Source organism: Sceloporus undulatus, chromosome 5 (assembly GCF_019175285.1).
Source record: "Sceloporus undulatus isolate JIND9_A2432 ecotype Alabama chromosome 5, SceUnd_v1.1, whole genome shotgun sequence".
NCBI lineage: Eukaryota > Metazoa > Chordata > Lepidosauria > Squamata > Phrynosomatidae > Sceloporus > Sceloporus undulatus.
In genome coordinates, this window is record NC_056526.1 from 1,965,738 (window position 1) to 1,988,719 (window position 22,982).

The 22,982-nt window shown below is 43.2% G+C and overlaps 1 protein-coding gene across 1 annotated transcript in view; it reads right to left on the bottom strand.

Annotated features, from left to right (window-relative positions):
• LMF2 (lipase maturation factor 2) overlaps positions 1–22,982 on the bottom strand; it is a 33,459-nt gene that overhangs the window by 6,772 nt on the left and 3,705 nt on the right. The window contains 8 exon segments of the mRNA XM_042469220.1: positions 1,357–1,453; positions 2,053–2,158; positions 5,056–5,190; positions 6,908–7,046; positions 9,418–9,596; positions 11,322–11,518; positions 12,330–12,358; positions 20,733–20,986. Coding sequence (XP_042325154.1) covers positions 1,357–1,453; positions 2,053–2,158; positions 5,056–5,190; positions 6,908–7,046; positions 9,418–9,596; positions 11,322–11,518; positions 12,330–12,358; positions 20,733–20,986 — 1,136 coding nt within the window.

Genomic DNA, 22,982 nt, shown 5'->3' on the forward strand with positions numbered 1-22,982 from the left:
TCCTGATATTTTGCCAGCATCTGTGGCTGGCATCTTCAGAGAATATGGTTTCCAGAACTTTCACTTTCGGTCGCCCTCCTATAGATATGCTCCAGCTTGCCAATATCCCTCTTGAATTATGGTGCCCAGAACTGGACACAGTATTATTCCAGGGGAGGTATGAAGCAGAAAAAGTGATACTATTTCTTCCCTATAGACTCATGTTCAACTTGTGGTCTACTAGGACTCCTAGATCCCTTTCATGTGTACTGCTGTCAAGTCAGGTGCCCCCTTCCTATATATATGCATTTCACTATTTCTGCCAAAGTGTAGTAACTTATATTTCTCCCTGTTGAAATTCACTTTGTTTGATTTGGCCCAGCTTTCTAATCTATTATGATCATTTTAATCCTGTTCTTTGGAGTATTAGCTACTCAGTGTCATCTGCAAATTTGATAAGCATGCCCTCTATTCTTTCGTCCAAATCGTTGATAAAGAGGTTGAATGGCACTGGGTCCAGGACAGAACCCTGTGACACCCCACTGGTCAATTCTTCAATTCTCTCCAAGAGGAAGAGAAGCCATTGCTGAGCACCCTTTGGGTTCGTCAGGTCAACCAATTACAAATCCACCCAGCAGTTGCACTGAGGAGCCCTGGTGGCGCAGTGGTTAAACGCCTGTACTGCAGCTACTCACTCAAAACCATAAGGTTGCAAGTTCAGTACCAGAGAAAGGGCTCAAGCTTGACTCAGGCTTGCATCCTTCCAAGGATGTCACTAAAATGAGGACCCAGATTGTTGGGGGCAATTAGCTTACACTTTGTAAACCGCTTAGACACTGCTTAAGCTGTATGAAGCGGTATATAAATGAAGCTGTTTGCAATCTCTAGCCCATATTTTACTAGCTTGTTTGCAAAGATATCATGGCAGACCTTATAATGGCCTTATACACAGCATTCCCTTTATCTACCAAGCTAGTAACTCTATCAAAAAAAAGAAATGAATCTGGCATGACTTTTTTTTTGAGAAATCCATACTGACTTTTAGTGACCACAGCATTCCTTTCTAAGTGTTTATAGACTGCCTGTTTAATGATCTGCTCTAGAATATTTCCTTTGATATCAGGCTAACTGGGTGGTAATTGGTTTGGCCTTCTTGTTCTCCTTTTTGAAGCTGGGAATGGGGACAACACATTCCCTATAAATAAGAAAAGGGGGGAGTGGGCTTCAGGGCCCTATCAACTCCATCATGTCCCTTCTTCAAAGTCCACCAGACTCTGCACTCTTGCAGGTGCTGTTGGTCCACATCCTGTGTTGTTGGAACCTTTGGTTTTCGTCAACCTCCAGGGTCTGATAAAATATTCAACCTTCCTCTCTTACCAGACTGATGGTGAACATCCCCAAAGCTGCCACAGCAAAGATGGCCCACTGGGTTGTAGCCCAGAGTTTCCAAAGGAAGCCCCGCACACAAGCACTCCTAGAGAAAATGAGAGAGATAGGAAAGATTAGGTAGGCAATAGGGATGTCTGCTTCCAAAAAGACATAGGGTGCATCCACACTGCAGAAATAATCCAGTTTGTCACCACTTTAACTTCCATGTCTCAATACCCTACAATTCTGGGAACTGTAATCTGTTGTGGCACCAGAGCTCTCTGATAGGGAAGGTTAAATATCACACAAAACTACAATTTTCAAAATTCCATAGGATGGAGCCATGGCAGTTAAAATGGTGACAAACTGGATTCTTTCTGCAGTGCAGATGCAGCCACAGTATTGCCACTTGGACAAGATCATGAAACTGGCCCAGCCTTCCTCCTAACATAGATGTAGCATCACACTAGAAATTAAGTGGAGGGAACATTTCCTAATGAACTCATCTTCTCTTCCCCAAAATAATTTGTGCCTAAGCAAATCAGTCTTGCAAACTATGTCCATACTCAAACTTTTGAGGACCAAATACAAAACAAAATAGGTTGAATGCAAGATGAGTAGGTGAGGAAAATCATGTGCTGTGACAAGCAGATGTCTTGACCCACATAAAACAAACACCTGTCAGGCTGACACCTGTTCACTCACCTGTATCCAGCCTGAAGGATCTCCCAAACCAGGGAGAGGAATCCAAAGCCCACAAGAGGGAGAGTCACCATCCTCAGCCACTGCATGAACTCGTGGTATGTGAAAGCTGCCGAGATCAAGAAGAAAGTGTGTGTGTTTACATCCCAATTGGGAAGGGTACATATGGGGAGGGTTGAAGCAAGGAAGACCTCTTCCCCTTCCTCCTACTCCATCCCAACCAAGGTCTAACTAAAAAGGAAAGAAGTTAACTTAGAGCTACTGGTACTGGTTTCTGCATTTGGTATGGCTCATATCTGATTATCGTTGAAAGCAAAAAAATCATCAGCTTATCTGGCAAAATGCCATCTACTCTGTGCATGACAACATAGAAAAGTTTGGGTTGCTGACGTGGGGGGTGGCGGCTTTAGATCCCATCATACGGCAGGCTATAAATCCTCTAAAGCGTATCCAGAGGATGGTGGGCAAAATGGTGAAAGGTCTGGAAACCACCAAGCCCTATGAGGAGCGGTTGAGGGAGCTGGGTGTGTCTAGCCTGGAGAAGAGAAGGTTAAGAGGTGACATGATGGCAATGTTTAAATATTTGAAGGGATGCCATATTGAGGAGAGAGCAATATCATTTTCTGCTGCTACTGAACTTTCAGAAAGCAAAGGTGTCACTGTCTTAGTCACTCATGAAAACAGTTTCGGTTTTAGGAGTATTTCGTATTTCAGATGTCCTGCATCATTATGATAGCACTCTCTGCTGTTCATTTCTGCCTCTGCAGCAGTATATCCTTGCCCTGGGTTTAGATGCTACTTTAAACTTTTTTTGTTTTTAAGTAGATAAAATTCTAGATACCTTAATCACATTTTAACAATAGGTTTCTGACTGCTTTTTATTGATGTCGTATGTTCCTTGCTCTGTATTAGTTTCCATTTCTGTAATTAAAGTGTTGTGATTTAATATTCAAAATTAAAATCAAGGAGGAAAAGCAGCACACAGGTGGATGATGGCAATGACATTATCATCGCTGTCCCTTGACATTTGCAGTGAAAGCCCTTTGCATGCAGAGGATGGGGGTCAGAGGGCCAAGCCTCTGAATGTTGCTAATTCATTTTAAAAAAGGAGGAGGAAGGGAGCATTCCTTTAAAACTGTTTTTACTTTAGTATAGGCTTTCTTTCCTTTCTCTTTTTTAATTATCTTTACTGAAAATTTCTATTAAAAACATAAATATACTTTTCAAAACTAGGTCTTATATCCCGATGTTCAGTTCCACTTGTAGGGTTTTGTTTTGTTTTTACAAATTCCACTCCCTCTTTTTCTCTTTTTGAATCATCTTCCCTGTAAGATCTCTATAACTTAATTCTATAAATCAACAAAAGCTTTCAATTGCTTGTATCTCGTAATGAATTTATATAGTAGATGATGCTTACTGCCCTATCCTCTTCGCGTATCGTAATATCTTTAGTATGGGCTTTCATAGATATAAACTAACTTCTTCAAAGGCAGTACCGAGTGGCATTAAGCCTTCAGGTATTCATCGCTTCATCCGTCCTCTCAGATTGACGCAACAGCCAGGAGTGCCTGTTATCAGCTTCGGCTGATATGCCAGTTGCGCCCCTACCTGGAGCAGTAGGACCTAGAAATGGTTGTACATGCCCTGGTAACCTTTCATCTTGATTTCCATAATGCGCTCTACATGGGGCAACCCTTGTGCCATGTCTGGAAGCTTCAAATGAAACAAAACATGGCAGTCAGACTGGTTGCCAGAAAATCTAGGTTTGACTGAATTACACCTATTCTAAAGTATTACACTGGCTGCCTATTAGCTTCTGGGCTCAATACAAGGTATTGGTTATTACCTACAAAGCCCTACATGGCCTGGGTCCAGTCTACTTGAAGGAATGCCTCCTCCTATATAACTCTTCCTGTACACTCCGATTCTCCGGGAAAAATCTTTTACATCCAAAAAAGACCAGATTGGCGGTGAAATTCCCGGAGGTCTTTTTCTGCTACGGCTCCTAAAGCTTGGAACGACCTCCGGAAGAGATTCGCCATTTATCGTCATTGGAGGCTTTTAAAAAAGCGACAAAAACCTTTCTCTTCCATCAGGCCTTCCCTGAGTGATAACCGCCCAGAACCGACTCTATCCGTCCTTCCTACTATATCTCCTCGTCATTCGCGGATTGTAGAATACTGTAATCTTGTAGTGTTGTATTGCTATATATTTTAATCATGTTTTATGTTAATGTTATAGTTTGGGAGGGAGGGTTGGGTCAGGGTTTTGGGGTTTTTACTGTTTTTATATTGTGTATCATATAAACTCTGTTGTTACCCGCCTCGATCCCCAAACGGAAGAGGCGGGAAATAAATAAATAAATGATAAAGCATATAACAGCGGTTGTGGGAGTGACACAGAATGAAATAGGATCCAGAAGGATGTAAATCATAACCTTGCCCTAATTTTTCAGAGGGCTTGGTGGCGCAATACAGGACTTTCAGATCTTTACAGTGGTCAGTTAGTGTGGATGTGCGAAAGCAACAAACCTATTTTCCCCAAGACAAAACTATCTCACGGTGTATCTACACTGTAGGAATAATGCAGTTTGACACCACGTTAACTACCATCCTATAGTATGCTAGGATTTATAGTCTGGTAAGGCACCAGCACTTTTTGTGCTAAAAGCATTGTAAAACTACAAATCCCAGGATTCCAAAGGATGGAGCTACAGCACTTAAAGTGGCGTCAAACTGCAGTATTTCCACAGTATAGATAAATCATCTGAGAAAATTCCTTTTGTTACATGTGCAATATCAAAGAACCATGTATAAATACACATAATGCGCCACAAAGCCATTGACTTTGTTCCTACCTTTGCTAAGGGACTGGAATTTGTGAATAAAATTCATTGCAGCTGTTTCTCTTCCTTAGAACTTCCTGGAACTCCAGTAGTGACCACTAGGATTCTGACCCACTGACAGGGACCCTGCTGCTCCCTTCTCTTACTCCAATAGCATTTACCTGTCTTGGATTCCAGACGCTTTTTCTCCCAGTTGATCTCCAGTTCAAAGTAGAGGCTGGTCCAGTAGACCAGGAGGCCATAGGTGCCCAGCTCAGACAGGAGGGAGAGGATGGACAACAGACTCCGGGGCCTGGCTGCCGAAAAGAAAGAAGGCACAAGGACTGTTTAAAAATAATTCCAGCTGGCTTATGGCAACTGACTGGCTGCTGAAGACGGGTCTTTCAATGCCGGGGAGGGCAGTGCTAGGCTTTTCTCCCTCCTTGGTCTCAATGCTCTTTTAAATAATTTTTAATTCAGCTGATTTTTAAAAAGATAAGTCAGCTTAGCTGCATTTTTCACATTATAACCTATCACCCAGAAGCTGTTGCTAGACAGTGAGAAAATAACTGCATTTGAAATGTGGTGTTGAAAGAGCCACACTGCATTGCCTGTAGGCTTCTGTGGATCTGCGTCCTTTATGCTAGCTGCCCTTGCTTCATATTGCATTATATGCTTCGATATTCAGCTACAGTTTAAAAAGGAGGAAAGGAGAGAGAAGGTAAAAAAGAAATGTGGTAACAGCTTTAAGACTAACTGGTTTTTATTTCTTCATGAGTTTTTGTGGATATAAACTCATTTCTTCGGCTGCAGCACTGAGTGATATTAAGGACTCAGGTTTAAACCATATAAGTGAGTTTGAGAGCAGATCAAGCCTGAACTCTCCATAGAAGCCAAGATGGCTAAAATGAGACTGCCATACTTTGGACATACTCAATGGAAGTAGATTACAATGCTCTTAGTAATGTAGAGAGAAGTAGGAAAAGAGAGAAACTACATTCTAGATGGATGGACTCCATCAAGGAAGCCATAAAGGCTTTCCTGAGTCTGCAAGACCTTTATGGCTTCCTTGACGGAGTCCATCCATCTGGAGTGCAGTCTTTCTCTTATCCTACTTCTCCCTACATTACCAAGCACTGTAAACTTTTCTCATGGAGTATGTCTATTCATGATATGTCCAAAGTATGACAGAATGGTAGAGGATGAAGGGGGCTTGGAGGGCTCTCATTCACGGGGGCGCCATGAGTCTAACTCAACTTGATGGCAGTTCGAAACAACATAAAGCAGATTTATCCAAAGAAGTGGATTTATATCCACAAAAGCTCATACAAAAATCAAAACCAGTCAGTTTTAAAGGTGCTGCCACACTTATGCTTCTTCCCCCTCTTCCCTTTTTAATAATAATAATAATAATAATAATAATAATAATAATAATAATAATAATAAATATACCACTTTTCCAAATTAGATCAAAGCGGTGTACAACAGGAAGTACAATACAAAGTCAAAATAAAATAAAACAGGCCTCTCTCCCCCTCAAGATGGTGGTCGGAAGGAGGGCTCTTAGTCTTTCAGGCCAGGCCTCTCTCCCCCTCAAGATGGTGGTCAGAAGGAGGGCTTTTCTTCTTTCAGGCAGGCAGTTGGAGCTAGCCTGCCTCTCTCCCCTCAAGATGGTGGCTGAAGGGAGGGAGCTCTGCTGCAAGAGACTAACATTTCTTTGAAAACTATCAGTTATAGGTTATTACTGAAAGGCTCCTGTTGCTCTGTGTCCTTTTCGTCTTTCACAATACTATTTACTGTCATATTAACACACTGCTGGTTTTCTGTTTGGAGCTTCCCCACCAGACCTCACACCCTGTGCTTGTTTCCCAGTTGGTGTTCTGCAGGGTCTAAGACAGGATCTTTTTCACAGTCCTATCCAGAGACCCCTGATTCTATCTCTGGCAGTCTTCCGTCAAACAATTAGCTTCTGAAATCAGACGAGGGAAAGGGCGTTGCTCAGTATGGCAGTTTCCCTTCCCTATAGACACTCACTGCTGCTTGTCTTCCTCCGGCCGTGGCCCAACCACAGTCCCACGTGTTCATCATCAAGCAGGGAGAAGCTCAGCACCACAGTCAAGAGGTTGAAGAAGTTGTAGTTGCCTGTGATGATGATCAGGACTTGCAAAAGAATCTGGAACCATAGAGTAAAATATTAGCCCGTGCCAAAATCTGAATGCTACAGAATCATATACAAGTGTTGTGAGTACAGTTAACACTCCATATTTGCTGTGTTGATTTTTGCGGATTTGATTATTTGGAGATTTCGTTAATATGTTCTCTCTAGGAATCTGTAAGTCCTCCAGCACAACTCTGCCAGAAGTTAACCACAGAGTTGTGCTGGAGGACCAAGAGATTGTTAGAAAAAACATTTCTCTAGGCATTTATAGGTCCTCCAGAACAATTCTATGCCTCTGGAAGTTGTTGACCACAGAGTTGCTCTGGAGGACACTTAGAGATTCCCAGAGAGGTATTCACAAAAACAAACAAACAAACAAACAAACAAAAAACACCCCAAAATAGCATTTTTTATTTGCAGGTTTTCCACTTTCACGGGGGATCCTTTGCCCCTAACCCCAGCGAATGTGGAGGGCCCACTGTATAAGACATTTCCCCCTCCTCCTTCTGTCTCTAAGGGGCAATTCAACAGTGGATGCCTTTGTGGCAAGGGATTATACTAGATGGGAATACCTCCCTACTCTGTAATACTAAGCAGCACTCACTTCTTGCCACTTTGCTCACAAACACTCTCAAAGCAACAGTCCGCTTTTAACTGTACTGTTCTTTTGAACTGTAAGCTGCTCTGAGTCCCCCAATTATTGGGGGGTGGGGGGGGGTGGGAGTGGGATACAAATAAATATAATAACAACAAGTAACAAAAAACCCCAAATAAAACTATCTTTCAAGCACAGATTAAAGTAATCTGTAAAAACTAGTTTTAAAACATCTGTGTTTACACAGACAGTCAGCCCTTGCAACACACAGGCTTCCCATCTGAAATTCAACCGCCTGCGGACTATCGCTCTCCTTATTGTTCAATGATTGTGACGTGCAAATATTGAATACAGTATTGAGTAAAATTGAATAATATGGGGCGCAATTGTCCACATTTTTTGGCATCCGTGGCAGGGCATGTCTGGGCCTACAACCGAACCCCTGCCAATAACAGAGGGTCTATGCTTATCCCATGACAGCAAAGAGGAATTAAGATATCTCAATGGAGCCGAACAACTGATCTATACCTCTCTCCTAAACGGATAAAGAAAGAGGGCTCAAATCTTTATAAGCTGGAGACTGAATCCAAGCATTCGTCCAAAAGCAAAGGATGTGTTCCAAGAAAACATCACAGCACTAGAAGACTGGAGAGGAGGGGCCTTCTTGGGCTTCTGCCACACTGCAGAATCAATGCATTTTGAGACCACTTTAATGGCCATGGCTCAGTGCTGTGGAATCCTGGGATTTGTAATCTGTTGTGGCACCAGATCTCTCTGACAGTGAAGGCTCAGTATCTCACAAAACTATCACTCCAAGGATTCCACAGCATCGAGCCATGGCAGTTAAAGTGGTCTCAAACCTAATTAATATATATACAAAGTTTGGCTATTATTGCTATTTTCGCAGTGGGACTGCAGTACTGTAACTTTTAAAAACTGATTATATCTATAAAAATAAATAAACAGGAGTGTTTTGTTTTTCTAAAGTCATTTGAAGCAACCCTGTTACCAACATAACTTGGAAGTTACCAACTGTGGTGTAACTACAGATATGTGGCAAATTCTGCTTTAATTATCACAGCCCCATCTTATGGAATCCTGGGATTTGTAGGTCACTGAGAAGCATTAACAGAAACCAATGCAGCATAATGGTCTGAGTGCTGGAGTAGGACTCTGGGAGTGGAGGATTCGAATCACTGCTCATCCCAGGAGACCCACTGGGTGACCTTGGGCAAAGGCAAACATCATCTAACAAAATCCAGCCAAGAATACCCTAAGGGGTGCTCCAAGTCAAAGTTGGCTTGAGGCACATAACAAAAATGAGAGGCACTTACAAGTCTTACTGACTCCTTGAACTACAACTCCCAGGATTATGTGGGATGCAGCCACGGCAGTTCAACTGGGACCACAGTGTTGCAACTCTCTAGTTGGAAAGAGACTTCAAGTTTCTCTGCAGCTGTAATGCAATACCTTTCTTTCCCTGTCTGCTAATATTTACCCACTGATTGGAAATCCTGTGATAATGCTGGGAATGGAAAAGCAGACAGTGTGATTTTCTATGGTCTAGTAACTTTGCTTTCAATATGAACTCTTAGAGTGTATTTTAATGATTTTAAAGTATTGTATTTAAACGGTGGGTTTCTGTGGTTTTAATTATGTTTTGTATTTTAACATGCTGTGTACACCACCTTGAGGAGGCGTGGAAAAGACATCATCATCATCATCATCATCATCCAGTTAGGTTATTTGCAGGTGTATCAGCCCCACACAGGATATCAATGGGGGAAATACCTGGCTATAGAAGGCAAAGAGGCGAAGCCGGCGAATTGGCACAAAAAAGAGCGGTGGAATGGCAATCTCGATGACATAGGTGCCCACCACACTGAATTTCTGGAACCAGACAGGTAGCTGATGGAAAAACCATGCGGCCGGTGTGGGGATGCACTGGGTCTCGTAGTGGTATGTTAAAGCTGGAAAACAGAGAGAAAGAGAAAAGTTGGGGGAAATGGCAGCACAGCATCCCAGTAACTATGCCAGATTAAGATTTGATAACAGTCTTTAAATGTTACAGTATATCTCCCCCACCCTCTAAGGAGCGGTGGGCAATTTTAAAGGGTCTGGGGGCCAGTTTTCTGTCTCCAGAAGCTAATGCATGCACCACCAAGCCCCTCATAAGCAAACACTGTGAAATGATCAAAGCAAGTATTGCTCAACTACAAAATGAAACAGTGAGTAAAATGTGGATGGGAAGTGCAGTCCAACTACATCAGAGCGGTGTCACAAGTACCATTCCTGCAGGAGTGGAAATGGTTGCTTGAGCTCTAGTCTGGTGCAGCAGCTCTAGTCTTCCAGAGGTTTTGGACTTCTGCTCCCATAATCCTAGCCAGCACAACCAAGAGTCAGGGATTCTGGGAGATGAAGTCCAAAACATGAGTGTGTCCAGAGGAGGGCAGCCGAAATGGTAAAAGGTCTGGAAACCGTGCCCTATGAGGAGGGACTTAGCTTATGTTTAGCCTGGAAAAGAGAAGGTTAAGAGGGGACATGATAGTCCTGTTTAACTATTTGAAGGGATATTATGTTGAGGATGGAGCAAGTTTGTTTTCTGCTGCTCCAGAGAATAGGACATGGAGCAATGGATTCAAACTACAAGAAAATAGATTCCTGCTCAACATTAGGAAGAACTTCTTGAGGTTAAAAACTAGCGGACAGTGAAATATATTCCTTCAGAGGATGGTGGAGGTTTTTAACCAGAGGTTGGATGGACATCTGTCACAGGGAAGGCTTTGATTGTGTGTTTATATATGGCAGAACAGGGTTGGATAGCCCTTGAGATCTCTTCCAACTCGGTGACTGTATGGTCTGCAGGCTGCCTCAGAGTCTTCATCTACTTCACATGGAGTGAAGATAACGGTCCAGAAGATAAATAGTTCATTCTTTTTTTCCCAGAGGGTTCTAGGTAGCAACTCAACACCCAGGTGTTCCTGGAAAAATGGGAGTCTTTGGGACTGAAGGTTTAAAAAAATATTTTGGGCCACCATACCAGCCTGAACACACCTAAACACTTCCTCTTCATAGTCTACATCCGGTTCATACACAGAAGAAAATGAACCACATGCAACCAGCACATTCATAGCCATAAAGGTCCTTCCTAGGCACTTCGCTCCATGCAACTGCTGGCAGGGGGATTAATCGCACTGTATACAATATACAAAATAATTGTATACCATCTCTTAATGCTGGGGATTAATTGTATAGTTCTTTTAATTTTTACACTGCTTTATGTCCCAATTTGGGGGGGAGGGGGAGGGTTAAAGCAGGAATTATAATTGAAAATGTGGTCTAAGGCTCGAGACGGAGGACGGCTTGACCTGGAACTGTTATTTTTCTTAAAACTGGGTTCCTGGAGGCTAGGACAATTACCCTTTTCCCAACTTCTCTTCTCTGCCAGAGGTTAACATGGAATTTTCAGCCTCTAGTGAGGCCCTCCAGATGTTGTTGGCCTGCAAGTCCCAGCATTCCTCAACACTGGCTGCTGGGAGGTGCAGTCCAGCAACATCTGGAATCCCCACCCAGTTCTGGCCCTCTTGTTTTAAGCTTCTTCCTTCCACCTACTCACCCTAGCAATGACTATATCCAAACCTGCAGCCCACGATTCCACACATTTGCTGCAAATCTTTTCCTCCACTGGGTCTTACCTGTGAGCCCCCACCAGGTGGGGCAGCGGCTGGTCAGCTTCACCACCCCAGAGGCAAACATCAGGCGGAAAAGAAGCCAGCGAGCCAGCCAGAAGGTCACCCCATCATGTGCCCGCCAGGCTGTTGAGCGCCACTTCAACAGGTGCAGCGGGGCCACCAGAATGGCCAGGAAACCCGTCTCCAGCAAGAGGCTGTCCCTAAATGGAGGGAGGACAAGGTCAAACAAACTCCCTCGGAGTGTAGTGGAGTCTCCTTCTTTGGAGTTCTTTAAGCAGAGGCTGGATGGCCATCTGTCGGGGATGCTTTGATTGAGATTTCCTGCATGGAAGAATGGGGTTGGACTGGATGACCCTTGGGGTCTCTTTCAACTCTATGATTCTATGATTCTAAGCTGAGCAGCCCCCAAGGTTTATTTCTTATGCAGTTTCAATCTTTAGATATCAGCTCAATTATCCAATTGGGAGCATTGGTGGCACAGAGGTTAAATGCCTGTACTGCAGCCACTCTCTCAAAACCATAAGGTTGAGGAGTTCAATACCAGCAAAAGGGCTCAAGCTCAACTCAGCCTTGCATCCTTCCGTTGGTCGCTAAAATAAGTCCCTAGAGTGTTGGTTAAAGTATTAAAAATAAACCCAAAAGGCAAACCTTGATTATGCCATTTTATATAAAGGACATTATTTTACTACACCATTGTATTTAATGAGATTTGAGCATCTACAGATTTTGGTATTCATGGAGGTCCTGAAACCAAACTCCAGGAGATAGGAGCCCTGGTGGCTCAATGGTCAAATCCCTAAGGGTTTACTGTAGCCACAATGCTGTTTGTTTGATCCCACGCAGGGCTCCAAGGACCATTCAGCCTGGCATCCTTGTAGGGAGCTAAAATGAGTACCTAACTTGTTGGAGGCAATTAACTGACACATTGTGAACTGCTTAGAGAGAGCTGAGTTCACGGTTAAGTACTACAGAAACGTATTTGATAGTGCTATAGATACTTAGGTTACTTACCACTGGAAATACAGGAATACTTGCCCAACCTGCAGTGGAAGGAGAAAAGAACATATTTAAAAAGAGGTTTCAGAAAACAATTTGCAGAAAGGAATTTAAGATGGCTGTTATTCTCACACAAACAAACCTAGCTGGTCTGAAATTCAGCCCTAGCTTTGCAACTACATTGGCCCTTTTTGACACCTGAAAGAAGACTGCAACAAATCAGGCTAATGCAAGCAAACTTTATGGATTTTGGACAAACACAGCCCTACACAACCTCTCTTCTCCTTATCTTTCAGCCCTCATTTCTTTTCACCAGCTTGGTAGGGATCTGTTCAAGGAACACCAGGCTTCTCACTCAACCAAAGCTTTCCCTTCTTTGGCTTGGCTTCAGTCTTTATCACTTGCAGACTCTCTGAATTGCCTCTCTGAATATTTGCACACTGCTCCTCCCTGCATTATTTTTAAATTTCAACTACAAAACTTTCTGGCTTTCTAAAGCTTTTGAAATTTTAGTTTAATGTTGTTTTATAATCTTGCATATTTTGGTTATATATACATTGGTCAGTTTGTTCTGTATTATATTGTACTGGTTTTTGTATTTCTGCCTGGATTACTTGTTTTACAATTGTAATGCAGATTTTTTATTTGTATTACTTCTTTCTTTTTATATGGATGTGTGTGTGTGCATTAGATTATATGGTTTTGGCAGGCCTGACAGTGCTATTTTAAGAAATAGGGCCAGGTACCATTAAAAACCCATCAAGCAAAAGCATCTGTCCTGCCTTGCTTGTCAAAGTCAAATTGTTAGCTGCAGCCATTGCCTCACGAACATTATAATAAACTTGTATTGTATAGTTGTATATTTTCATTATTCCTTCCTTCCCCCGCATGTGCGTGTATGCATGTATTTATGTGTGGATATATACAGTATATATCACTTACTGAATGCCTTTGACAGGGCTAGCTGGCTTTGGTCTTTCTTTCATTGTAAAGTCCCATGCAGGGTGATGGCATTACAGGACGGGTCCTCTTACCAAGATTTTTGAAAACCAAAATACACCAAAAGCCAAAAATGTCTTCATGGGCAGCTAAAAGAGTGACATCATGGTTTTCTGTTGGTTCAATGTACCCAAACTTTATTTTATGCACAAAATTGCATTGTGTACAAAATTACATAAATGAATTTTGTCTTGAGACTTGGGTACCATCTCCAAGGCATCCTATTATGTACATATATGCAAAAGCAGGCATTCCAAAATCCCCAAAAATAAAAACAAAAATCCAAAACCCTGCAGGACCCAAGCATTTCAGACAAGGAAGACTCAACCTTTATGAGTGTATCTGTATCTGTGTGTGTGTGTATGTGATTGTTTCCCTTTGACAGGGCTGGCTGTTTTGTTGTTTTTACTTCTGAAGTGCTACGCAGTGATGAGAATATTATATCAGCACCAAAGGGAAGGGTGCCTCCTTCACCTTGCTCCAAGGCCAACAAATCATGGCAGATTTGCTCTTCTTGATCCAGCAGTGGGTTCCTCCCCACTGCAACACTTCACTAAAGTCCACCTGCAGAAGGGTTACATCACCCGCCAAAAGGATGCAGGACGTACCGCCTGCAAGAAAGCCAAGCAGACAGAGAATACACTGCAGTTCCCTGGGACGGGAGCCAGCTGACTTTGTTATGGGCTCCGCTCCAAATCCCAGGGATCCGGTGGGTTGCGCTCCAGCGCCTGCACACAGCTGGGAGGCACAGCAGCCATCAGCATGCGACAGGACAATGGGCCAGGAGCAGGAATTGGGTGCCCGCAGGAGGCTGGACGTCCGGGTCTGAGCCTTCCCCCTGTTTGGGAATCATCCAGATATTGGTGGACTGCAAGCCCCATCCCTCCTCATCCTATGATGGCAACAGGGCTGGCAGGGCCTGCAGTCCAACCACATTGGGAAGGCTGTGCAATTTCAGCACAGAAATCAATAACCTAAATGAAATTTATATATAACACAATATAACAGGGACAGGCTTCCATGTGTTTATGTATAGGCCTTCAAGTCACCTGTTGACTTATGGTGATCACCTTGAATTTCACAGGTTCTTTTAAGACAATGAATAATCAAAGAGCCTGCAGCACCTAGTATTCACTGGCAGTCCCCCATCCAAGGACTCACCAAGGTTGATTCTGCTTAATTTCCAAGATGGTATGTGAATGTGTGCCTTCCAGTCTCCTGTTGACTCATGACCCAATGAAATTTACGATCCTATGACTTTCATGGGATTTCCTTAGGCAAGGAATGTTTTCCCAGTTCCTTCCTCTGAAATACTGCTGACAGCACTTGGCATCCATTAGCAGACTCCCATCCAAATCCTAACCCGGACTGAGCCTGCTCAGCTTCTCCAATTAGACAGGATCTGGTCCCTTTAGGGCAGTGATTCTAAACTTTCCTAATGCAGCAACCTTTTAATATAGTTCCTCATGTTGTGGTGACCCCCAACCATAAATTTATGGCTGGAGGTGGAAAGAGGGGTGGTTTTCCAATGGTCTTAGGCAAACCCTGTGAAAGGTTGAGAACCACTGCTTTAGGGTATTTAGCAACTTAGGTGTCTATATGTCCGTCCCATCAATTTTCCTGTTGACGTATGGTGACCCTATGAATTTTTCACTGGGTTGTCTTAGGCAAGGAATCCTTTGAAGTGGTTTTGCCAGTTCTTTCCTCTGAAACCGAGCCCACAGCACCAGGTATTCACTGGTGGTCTCCCATCCAAGTCCTAATCTGGGCTGACTCTGATTATCTTCCAAGGCTTGATGGCATCTGGTGTCTTTAGGGTATGTAAACCAGACATCCATAAGCACCTAAATGTGTGCTTTGTGTGTGATTTGCCATCAGGTGGCCTTCAACACATGGCAACCCTCTGAATGAGAGATCTCCTAGAGCCCCAGTCACCAACATCCCTACTCAGGACTTGCAAACTTGCTATATCAGTCAGTATATCAATCTATCATATATCAATCACTTGTAATCTCCTGGCATCACCTCTCCCAGCAGTCTGAAAATGTAAGGCAAGGGACATGATTTGAATCTTTCTAGACTTGGGTTCCATCTTCACGATATCTCATTATGTATGCATATGCAAATGCAGGAATTCCAACATCCAAAAAATCCCAAACGCTTCCAGTCCCAAGCATTTTGGGTAAGGGAGACTCAAGCTGGACCAAAATGATCTCAGGGTTGCTTACAAATACCATTAAAAGAACAGGTTAAATGCCTACAGCTGAGAGGTTCTCTCATTAACTGCTATTAACTGGACCCTGTTTAGATAAAAAAGAGAAGTAATATCAGGCAAAAGAAAGCTGGAAAATGTGACCAGAGGGGAAACTATTGTGAAAGGCTGAGAGGAGTGGCAACCCCAGAGCTTGGCTGGAGTTTTGTTTGGCCAAAAGAGAATTCTGTAAGGCAGGGCTGAGCAATCCCTTTGCTCCGAGGCGGCCTTAAAAGGCAAGAGACAGAATTAAAGGCACAGACAAAGGGAAGCTAAAAATGTCACTTCATGCATTTTAAAAGCAAGGGCAAAAACTGATTTTGTATTCTGATTTTTTCCTGCTTACCTTTAAACAACAAAGCCATGCACAAATCTCAGGTTTTGGCACAGAGGTTCTGCATTAGTTTACAAAAAACAAGGTTGCTACTCAGGGTGAGGATGCTGGTGTCACCCGTCCCAATTCTTAATCCGAACGGAGCCCAAATCCAGATCCATCCCCACACCTGCTTCTGTATCAAAGCCCATGCTGCTCTTTCATCTCCCCCCTGACTTATTTATTAAGATGTTTACAGCCTGCCCCATATACACAAACGTTGGGGCGGGAGACGACAAAATCATAGAATCATAGAATAATAGAGTTGGAAAAGACCACAAGGGCCCTCCAGTCCAACCCCATTCTGCCATGCAGGAAATCCAAATCAAAGCATCCCCGACAGATGGCCATCTATCCTCTGTTTAAAGACCGCCAAGGAAGGAGACCCCACTACAATCTCCGAGGAAGGAGTGCATTCCACTGTCGAACAGCCCTTATTCTCAGGAAGTTCCTCCTAATGTTGAGGTGGAATCTCTTTTCCTGCAGTTTGCATCCATTGCTCCGGGTCCTATTCTCTGGAGCAGCAGAAAACAAGCTTGCTTCTTCCTCAATATGACATCCCTTTAAATATTTGTACAGGGCTATCATATCACCTCTTAACCTTCTCTTCTCCAGGCTAAACATCCCCAGCTCCCAGAGTCGTTCCTCATAGGGCAAGGTTTCCAGACCTTTCACCATTTTAGTCGCCCTCCTCTGGACACATGGCTCCAGTTTCTCAATGTCCTTTTTGAATTGTGGGCACATAACTGGACACAATATTCTAGGTGGGGCCTGACCAGAGCAGAATAAAGTGGCACTATGACTTCCCTTGATCTAGACATTATACTTCTATTGATGCAGCCTAGAATTGCATTGGCCTTTTTAGCCACCGCATCGCACTGTTGACTCATATTCAACTTGTGGTCTACTTGGACTCCTAGATCCCTTTCACACGTAGAAGTCTCTCATTCAGCCAGGTGTCCCCCATAATCCTATATCTATGCATTTCATTTTTCTGCCCTAAGTGCAGTACCTTACATTTCTCTGTGTTGAATTTCATTTTGTTAGCTTTGGCCCAGCTTTCTAGTTTATTCAGATCATTTTGAATCTTGATCCTGTCCTCTGGAGTATTAGCTATTCCCCCTAATTTGGTGTCATCTGCAAATTTGATAAGTATGCTTCCAATTCTGTCATCCAGGTCATTGATAAAGAAGTTGAATAGCACTGGGCCCAGGACAGAGCCCTGTGGGACCCCACTGGTCCCTTCTCTCCAGGAGGAAAAAGAGCCATTGTTGAGCACCCTTTGGGTTCGGCTGGTCAACCAATTACAGATCCAAGTAACAGTTGCCTTGTCTAGCCCACATTTTACAAGCTTCTTTGCAAGAATGTGAAGAAATCAATTTCATCATGTTAAAAATAGTAGGAGACATTTCACAGTCCAAAAACACATTAAACGGTGGAACAATTTAAAACTCATTAAATTTGTCGGGAACAATTTAAAACACATTAAACACAGGATATAGAACGGATATGGAAAATGCTTGACTATTTAGAAATTGACAGGTTAAAGAACTTGATCAGAAATAAATCAATAGATAAATATAAGAAAGAATGGTCAGACATGATAAAGCTACTTAAGGTAAAACTAGTAAAATTCACAGAAGAAGGAAATCATTCTGCAGAAGTTTACTAAGGACAGGAGACAGAGGTTTGCAAGATAACAAGGAAGAGTAAGGAGAAAAAATTAAGACGGAAAGACAGAAGTGGTAAAGATAAATGAAGCTATAGGCGGAGGGAAGAGATTCAGGAAGTCTTTTTTACTTGTAATGTAAAGCAAGGTAAGGTGACATGTCTTAGTACTGTATATGAGTTTATTGTTGTGATGTCAGTGTGATGATGGTAGATTTGTTGTTTGTAATGTTGCAATGTTGTTTGTATTGCTGTTTGCTGTGAAATTTATGACAGCTTGGAAACTATTCAAAACACATCAAAATAGTTAAAACCATGTACGCTGGGGAGGGCAATGGGGGGAAATCAGCCTCCTGGGAGACCCCTCACTGCAAATCCCTAAATATTCTGCCCCCCCCCATGGCTTTTATTCATCTACTTATTTATTATATTAATTTGTATCCTGCTTTTCTCCCAAAATAGGGACCCAAAGTGGCTAATTCAGGAGCAGTGGGAGGTATTTTTGCCATGCTTTTAGTCCTTTGTGGTTCATTTTCGGTCCAGGAGAGGCCCTTTTTTAAAACAGGAACTGATTGGAAGTCTTTTCGGATTTATTTCCAGTTTTAAAAGAGGAACTTTCTGGGCCTAAAATGTGCCCCCCCCCCCCCAAATAGCCCAAAAGACAGCCATTATACCTTTACACTTAGAGCCACTTTGGATCCCAGTTTGTGGGCAAGTAGGATATAAGTCCAATAAATAAAATAACTAAATAGAAGGCATTTGGGGGGTAAAGAATTTCTTTTTTTTAAACTGACGACAATATTTCTTTTGAACCCTGGCAGACTTTAAGGGCAGATGAGGCCCAATGCAGGCACTTTGTCTACAGAATTCAAAATAATTAGCGCCTCCAAAGGCTTAATAGGATTTGTGCATAATACCACCAGAACATACCTGATCTCACCGGATTCAGGAAACTACCTCAGGTCAGGCAGGGCTGACAACTTGGATAGCAGCAGGGTGACCAGGCAAGCCCTCCAAATGCCCTACATTTCAGGCTTCTTATCCAGGAGAAATTCCAAATGTCCTCTATTTTAAGCATGACCAAGAAGCAGATTTACATGGGTGTTTTTAGCTATTATGCTGGAATGTTCAACATTTCTCTTGAATGTCCTACATCTTCTGGTGCCTTGTCCTCCTTGACAGTGAGGACATCTGGTCACTGTGGAGAGACCACCACAAAAGATCTCTAGTTTGGGCTGGGAAAGAACAGTGCTCCAAAGCCGGTGGCAAGCCATCATTGCAGCCCCTCCATCCCAACCATCAAGTTGCCTTTTGCTGCAAGAAATTAACAATTAAATCAGCATCTGAAGGGTCACCAGGTGGAAGATGGAACAAGCTTGTCTCCTCCTCTCCCCTTATATCACCTCTTAACCTATTTATTTATTCATTTATATCCCGCCTGTCTCCCTGGAGGGACCCAAGGCGGCTCACAGATAAAACCTTAAAACAGACTAAAACCACCTGCTCCATAAAACCACTCTGCTATGCATTATGTACAGAAACCCTGCTGGCATAAAAATGTTTTTACTTGGCAGCAAAAGGCCAGCAAGGAGGAGGCCAGCCTAGCCTCCAAGGAAGGGCATAGTTCCAGAGGATGGGAGCAGCCACCAAGAAGGCTCTCTCTCGTGTCTTCATGATGGTGGAGGGAACGAGAGAAAGCCTTCTCCTGCAGATCTTAGGCTTTTGCAAGTTCTTATGGGAAGATACGGTCTCTCAGATAGTCTGGACCCAAGCTGTGCAGGTTTATAGATCACTTTGAATTGAGCCCAGAAATGAACAGGTAGCTAGTAGAGCTAGTTTAACAAGGGAGTTATACACTCCCTGTAACTGGCCCCAGTCAGCATTCTGGCTATAGTGTTTTAAACTTTTCTTCTCCAGGCTAAACACACACAGATCCCTAAATTGCTCCTCATAGGGCTTTATGGTTCCCAGACCTTTCACCATTTTTGTTGCCCTGTTCTGGAAATGCTCCAGTTTCTCAACATCCTTTTTGAATTGTGGTGCCCAGAATTGGACACAGGACTATTCCAGGTGAGGCCTGATCAAAGAAGAATAGAGTGGCACTATGACTTCCTTTGATCTAGACACTAGACTTCTATTGATGCAGTCTAGAACTGCATTGGCTTTTTTGCTGTCGCATCACACTGTTCAATTGCCTCCCTGTTTTATTTCTTGGTGGCATGAACCACATGCATAGATTTGCATTTCTTTTTCATCTGCAGGTATCTCCGCCTGCATTGGACACAAGCAAGCATTATTTCCCCATAACTACACAGTTTAGGTCCATTTACCAAAGGGGATAACCTCCTTTCTTATCATCTGTCCTATAAAATCAGGTCCTCTGGGGGACGTTTACTCCAACCAGTCAGAACTAGACTGGCAACTGTCACCGAGAGGACATTTCATCGGCCGCCCCAAGACTGTGGGATGACCTGCTAGGAGAAATTCAACAGCTAAACATGCTGTCTGAATTTAAAACAGTACTGAAGACCTATCTTTTCCAGCAGGCCCATCCAGTCAATTTTAAAGTATGGATTTTAAATGGGTATGTTTTCAATTTAATGTTGGATGATGTTAATTTGTCCTCTGTTTGTGTGTGTTTACTTATGTGTTTAAATGGTTTTATGTGTTGTACCCTGCATCAAGCCTTGGGGAGAGATGGATAAGAAATTAAATTTGTTGTTGTTGAGTGCCTTCAAGTTGTTTCTGACTTAAGGCGACCCTATCACAGTGTTTTCTGGGGCTGAGAGGGTGTGACTCACCCAAGGTCACTTAGTTTTCCATGGCCAAGCAGGGAATCAAATCCTAATCTCCAGAGTCCTAGTCCTACAATCAAACCACTGATTATTTCTTCTTATTGTTATTATTTATTTCCTTTGTTGATATTTCAAGGGAATTGCAAGTGAAAATTGACCAGATGTGGTCTTTTGCTCACCTCTCTGGTATGCATGCCTATCATTGCAGTCAATTTATCTACATTCATTGGTTTTCAATAAAGGCACTGACACAACAACAGCAACCCCAGGCACCCAGTCCCTCTAGGTGGGGGACTGTTAATCTCTTTTGCATTTGGGGACATTCTTCGTACCTGGTACAGGGAGAAGTAGAGGGCCCAGAGCAGCAGGAAGACCAGGCTGTCACGCAGAGGCTCCAGGATCAGGGCCCCGAAGGAAAGCAAGGTCCCCAGGAGACAGAGCAGCTCCATGCCTTGCTCCGTGTCCAGGCCCACATGAGGCCCAAGCCACAGCAGGGTGGGCGAATCCCGCAGCTGCTCCCAGAAGCCCTTGCCGGTGAAGCGGAGCATCTTCCGGGCCGGAAGGATCCCATCTTTCCCATACAGGCCTGGAAAAGAGAAAAGAGAAGGAGCTAAGGGAGGAGAGACCATCTTCCATTGTCAAGGTGAGAGTCACCCTTTTTGTACAATCCAGGTACATCTCCACACAAAGTATGTACACAGGCAGACTCTCCCAACATGTAACATTCAATGGAGGGATGTTCACAGGTGCTACCCACACAGGTACAACCTTTTTACATGTGCACATGGATTGTTCATCTGTCCCGGGGTGATTTTTCCACATTTAGGGCTGCATCCGAACTGCAGAAATAATCCAGTTTAGCACCACTTTAATGGACATGGTTCAATGGTACGGAAGTCTGGGAACTGTAATTTGTTGTGGCATCAGAGCTCTCTGACAGGGAAATCAGAATATCTTACAAAACTATAAAATCCAGAATTTCATAGCATTGAGCTAGGGTAATTAAATCAGTGTCAAACTGCATTAATTCTGCAGTGTGGACTCAGAATAAATGTTCAAGTGAAGTTTCCACTTACTACAATGCTAGAAATTTGAGGACTGAAATTTCAGGGGCAGGGGTGCATGCCTTTGAGTCACTCTGGTGCCACAACAAACTACAATTGCCAGAATTCCACAGTTTTGAGGCTAAAGTGGTGTCAAACCAGATTATTTCTGCAGCACAGATGCAGCTGTAGGATTATCCATGCCATATTTCCAATTTCTATGTATGGCTGTGAAAGCATCAGGAAGCCGATGGAAACAAAATAAACTCATTTGAAATGTGGTGCTGGAGGAGAGGGGATTTGCCTTTGCCTTCCTCTGGGGCTGAGAGAGTGTGACCTGGCCAAGGTTACTCTATGGGTTTCCATGGGTGAGCTGGGATTCAAACTTTGGACTGTCAGTGTCATAGACCGGTGGTGGTGAACCTATGGCACACGTGCCAGAGGTGGCACTTAGAGTCCTCTCTGTAGGCACACGCTCTGTCACCCCAGCACAGAATTTGCCAGAGTTTGTTACTAGAAAGCCAGAAAAATGTGGCACTTTGTGATAAATAAGTGGGTTTGGGGTTGCAATTTGGGCACTTGGTCAGTAAAAGGTTCGCCACCACTGTCCTAGACCAATGCTCAGACCACTACATCATACTGGCCCCTTCACCCACCTGTGATACTACTATTTATTCTATTTTATTTTATGTTTGCAGACCAAGTGACAGGCTGGAGGCTCTCACATTCACCTCTCTCCAGGCCCAAAGGTAGCAAATCATCCATGTCCCAGTCCATTTACCAGGCTGATCGGTGCAGGAATTAACCTGGGAACAGGTGGGTGGAAAGGTGGCATACAAGATTGCTTAGGACCAGGACTAGACATCTTTCTCAGGTCCAGGAACTATTTTTCCCTACCTTGGGACTCTCCAATGGCTGAATGGATGTACAGAAAATGTGCATCCATTCAAACCAAGCTGAAATGGTTAGAGGTCCATTTCTGGTTTTAAAAGGTAGGCCTTATTCTTTTTAGTGTTAAGATTCCACTGCCATTCTTGGAAGCTATTCAACAGGCGAACCTTTTTAAGTGTAATGTTTGCACAACACAAAGGGAGCTTGCAGCACTTATGAGATTAACTGAGCAAAAGATAGAAGTTGGTACAAGTTGAGTTTCCCTTCTCAGAAATGCTTGGACCTAAAGCGCTTTAGATTTTAGCTTTTGATTTTATAAATTTTCAAACAGCTATATCTGCATATAGATACACAATAAGGTATCTTGGAATCAGGGTGACCAAATGCCATAACCACTAAGGAGGACAAGGCACTGCAAAATGTAGGGCGTTCGAGAAAAACATAGGACTTTATTCATTAAAAGCCAAAAACACACATATAAATGTAAATCCATGCTTCTTAGTCAAAACAGAGGACATCCTGGAATTCTGCCTGGACAGAAGGGTGAAATGTAGGGCATGTCCTGGAAAAGGAGGATGTCTGGCCTCCCTGCTTGGAACGGGACCCAGGTCTAAATACAAAATTCAATTATGTTTCATATACACATAG